Genomic DNA, 3861 nt, shown 5'->3' with positions numbered 1-3861 from the left:
ACTATTATTTGTATCATTATCAAGTATTTAAAATTAAATACCGCAATTTAAACACTACTAATATGTGTGTTCTATTGTATGTGGGACCCCTACACACTATTTTTTCAATTCACACAACATTAGATCAAAATTTAATTACTCAGTATTTAATCTTCCAATTTTTCTTCCAACATCACTTCCAACAGTATAACACAGTTTCAATTTCTCAGTTTCTTCACATTTCATAACACAGTTTCATTTTTCAGTTTATGTGATTTAGATAAACTAGTGTATTTGTGATAGCTTTTTTGTACACATAAATAAATAAATGTTTTTTTTTTCTTCTTCTCTTTTTTGGGGTACATAACTCTCTTTTCTCTATTTGATGTGTAATGTTGCACATGTTCAATTATTGGAGTGACCACGTATGTCAACTTTTCATCACTTTCTTGCTCTTATTAGGTGCCAACTGTCTTATTCCCTACATGTGGTTTTCCACCGCAAAAAATAAGTTATTAATTAAATAATATAATGAAAAAAGTATTAAAGATGCTAATGTTTTCATATATAAAGGTCACTATTATTCCAAAAAAGAAAAGCAAATTTATCTAAAAGTCTAGTTCTTTCCAATTCTCTCAGCTCAGTGATTCCCTTTCACAATGGCAGAAGAGTTGATATTATTGGATGAATGGCTTAGTATGTTTGGTATGAGAGCAAGGATAGCATTGGCTGAAAAAGGCATAAAGTATGAATACAAGGAAGAAGATCTTGAAAACAAGAGCCAAATGCTTTTGAAAATGAACCCAATTCACAAGAAGATTCCTGTTCTTATCCATAAGGGAAAACCAATTTCTGAGTCCATCATTATTGTTGAATATATTGATGAGGTTTGGAAGGATAAGGTCCCATTTCTACCCTCAGATCCTTATCAGAAAGCTCAAGCAAGATTTTGGGCTGATTTTGTCAACAAAAAGGTAAGTTTTGTTAGGTACCAAAGTTTGTTGTGTCCCATTCAATGGTTTAACATATTTTTACCAATCAGGAAATAAATAAAAATATCTAATATCTTTCTTGTTAGTAGTAACTTTTGATTCAAAGTTTTCCTTTTTCTTGTATTGTTTTTGCTTTTGAATGGATCAAGATTTGTTCATGAATTAAATAACATGATGGTTACCTTCTTTTTTATTGTTTTCTCTAATATTCAATGGATGGAATTTTTTTTGAAGGATTCAATGGATGGATAATTATTAGTTAATCAGACATCATGAATATTAAATAATAGGTGAAATACATCTAAATGTCCGTTTTTCGTTTTTTTCAAAGTGATCCTTTAAGTTTCAAAAGTCCCAAAGTGGTCCTTTTAGTTTTTGAATCGTTTCAGAATCATATTTTCCCTTTGAAAGCTAGGCAACAATGGTCTATGAATAAATTCTTCTCCATTACCTTCTTCACTTTGTTCAGTTGGTTGAATTTTGATATGAGGATGTGATCTAATCAACTCATGACCATAATCATAAAGCCTCCTAAACTGCTCCTTAAATGACAGAAAGTATGATTCTGAAACGATTCAAAAACTAAAAGGACCACTTTGAGACTTTTGAAACTTAAATGACCATTTTGAGAAAAACAAAAAACTTAAAGGACCTTTAAATGCATTTCACCTAAATAATACTTGTATCCCTTCCTTCCTAGTGAGATATGAGTATAGGAAACATTCTTCATATTTCATCAATGGATGGATTTATCATTCATCTTATTGTTATTATATTATTAAAGACTAGGTTGTATTAATGTGCAGGTTGGTGATGTTGGAGGGAGGATATGGGCTGGAAAGAGAGATGAGATTGAATTAGCAAAGAAGGAGTTGATTGAAGGCTTAAAGGAATTAGAGAATGTGCTTGGAGACCAACCTTATTTTGGTGGTGACACATTTGGGTTTGTTGACATTGCTTTGATCCCTTTCTATAGTTGGTTTTATACTTATGAGAAATTATGCAACTTCAAAGTTGAGGAAGAGTGTGAAAAGCTGATTGTTTGGGCAAAGAATTGCAAGCAAAAAGAGAGTGTTTCCAAATCTATTGCTGATGAGAAAGAAGTGTATGATTTTGTTGTTAACTATAGGAAGAGGTTTGAGTTGGATTGAGAAGACACTTTGGACTCTGAGAAATTTGTTGTTAACAACCCAAATCAACAAATTCATTTTCTTTTAAGGTAACCGGTTAATAACGCATATGATTTTTTTTTTTTGGTGTGAAAAAAAACAATATAATTATTTTCCCTTATTTTTTATGTGAAGAAAACAATATAGCAATTTTTCCTTAATTAATATGATAGTCTTATTCATATATATTTGACTGTATCTATATATGTATATTTTTATCGTATCTATTTATATCTTCAAAATTCTTAGATCGAACGTCATGATCGAGAGTTGAATCACGACTTCTCTACATAATTGTTTCAGTTTCCAATATGACTATTGTTATCTCCTCTATTTAAACAAAAACAACAAACGAAACGGTTAGTAAAAACAAAGAAGTGGAACCTGAGTTAGCTTAGTAAAATATATAATTAGAATAGGTCGAGTATATTTTATATCATAATTTTCTTCTTAGATGTAATTTTCTTCCATTAGGAAATAGTTATGAATCAAGTACAAACATTAGGGTGGTAGATAGACCCATATCTAGAAACGAAGTTGATGAAGATATTACTAGTGAAAAAAACAAGTTAATTACCGACGACATACTTATATATCCATTCCAACGCAGTATGTAACGTTATATGCTTATAGGACCTCGAGTTGTGTCAACATTTGCCAAAACCTAATAGACAACAATTATATCAGTGCCCTTAAAAACAAGAATTTGCCAGATTATTAAAATTTTCCTTTAATTTCATTGTAGTAATTGAAATGTCCTAAAACTAATTTATAATTAAGTTGATAGGAAATGATTATAATACATACTGTGATTGTTGATGCACAAAGCAACAGTTATCCTCCTTTCAAAAGAGTAGCAGCCACAACTGCATCCACTGATTGTCCCCCATTCATGGAGAACATCCATCTCAATCTTAGATCATCACAATTGTTTGTGTCAATTTTGAATATTATAACATGATCGAATTATGGCAATAAAGTACGATTGAAAAGAGTGAATTCAAGGTATGATAACATGATATGATAGTATAATTGTAGATGATCATAATATAATATAATCATTTGCTCAAACTGATAGAGATGAGAATGAATTTTGAGGGCTGAAGTTGAAAAGCTTCATTGTGATGTTACTGCGTATCAGAAGGCCTTATACTTCATGCAATGTTTGTGGAAGTCCATTTACAGATTGGAGAATGCTCCTTAAGATATGATATGGGGTACATGTTTTCTTAAGGGATCATTCTCCAACCAGCTGAATTACTGCTCATCATGGGACATTTGACCCATGGTAGCTAGATGTCCACAAAATTTTCATGAAGTACATATATGACCCTCTTGTACGTATTCTTCTCACCATGAAGCTTTTCAATCTCAACCTTAAAATAATTTATTCTCTTCTCGTTCAGTTTGAGCCTAGATGTGAAATGATTATGTTATATTATGGTCACCTACAATCTTGAAAATAAAAATATAAAGTTCTGGTCAAATTAAGGCAAACATACTAGAAGAACAAATGGACATGTAATTTTTGATATAAAAATTCAATGAGCGAAGGGACATTGAGTGTAAGGTGTAATTGCATTGAAGAGTGTTGCTTTGAATATATAGAGATGTGGGCTCATGCTAATGGTTTGTCTATGCATTTATTAGATCATGATTTCATTTAAGGTTTCATTCATTTCACAACCCTAGTGAACAAACTCCTTTTCTTTCAAGGTAGG

The 3861-nt window shown here is 31.1% G+C and overlaps 1 protein-coding gene across 1 annotated transcript; it reads left to right on the top strand.

Annotated features, from left to right (window-relative positions):
• Positions 1-550: 550 nt before the first annotated feature.
• Positions 551-2324, top strand: LOC11407798 (probable glutathione S-transferase parC). Its single transcript, XM_003628356.4, has 2 exons — positions 551-953; positions 1778-2324. The coding sequence occupies exons 1-2, from the start codon at positions 639-641 to the stop codon at positions 2120-2122; spliced, it is 660 nt and encodes a 219-aa protein (XP_003628404.1). The 5' UTR covers positions 551-638; the 3' UTR covers positions 2123-2324.
• The last annotated feature ends 1537 nt before the right edge of the window (positions 2325-3861 follow it).

This window comes from Medicago truncatula, chromosome 8 (assembly GCF_003473485.1).
Source record: "Medicago truncatula cultivar Jemalong A17 chromosome 8, MtrunA17r5.0-ANR, whole genome shotgun sequence".
Lineage (NCBI taxonomy): Eukaryota > Viridiplantae > Streptophyta > Magnoliopsida > Fabales > Fabaceae > Medicago > Medicago truncatula.
Note: the sequence above shows the minus strand (reverse complement) of the source record. Positions and strands in the feature narration are given on the sequence as shown.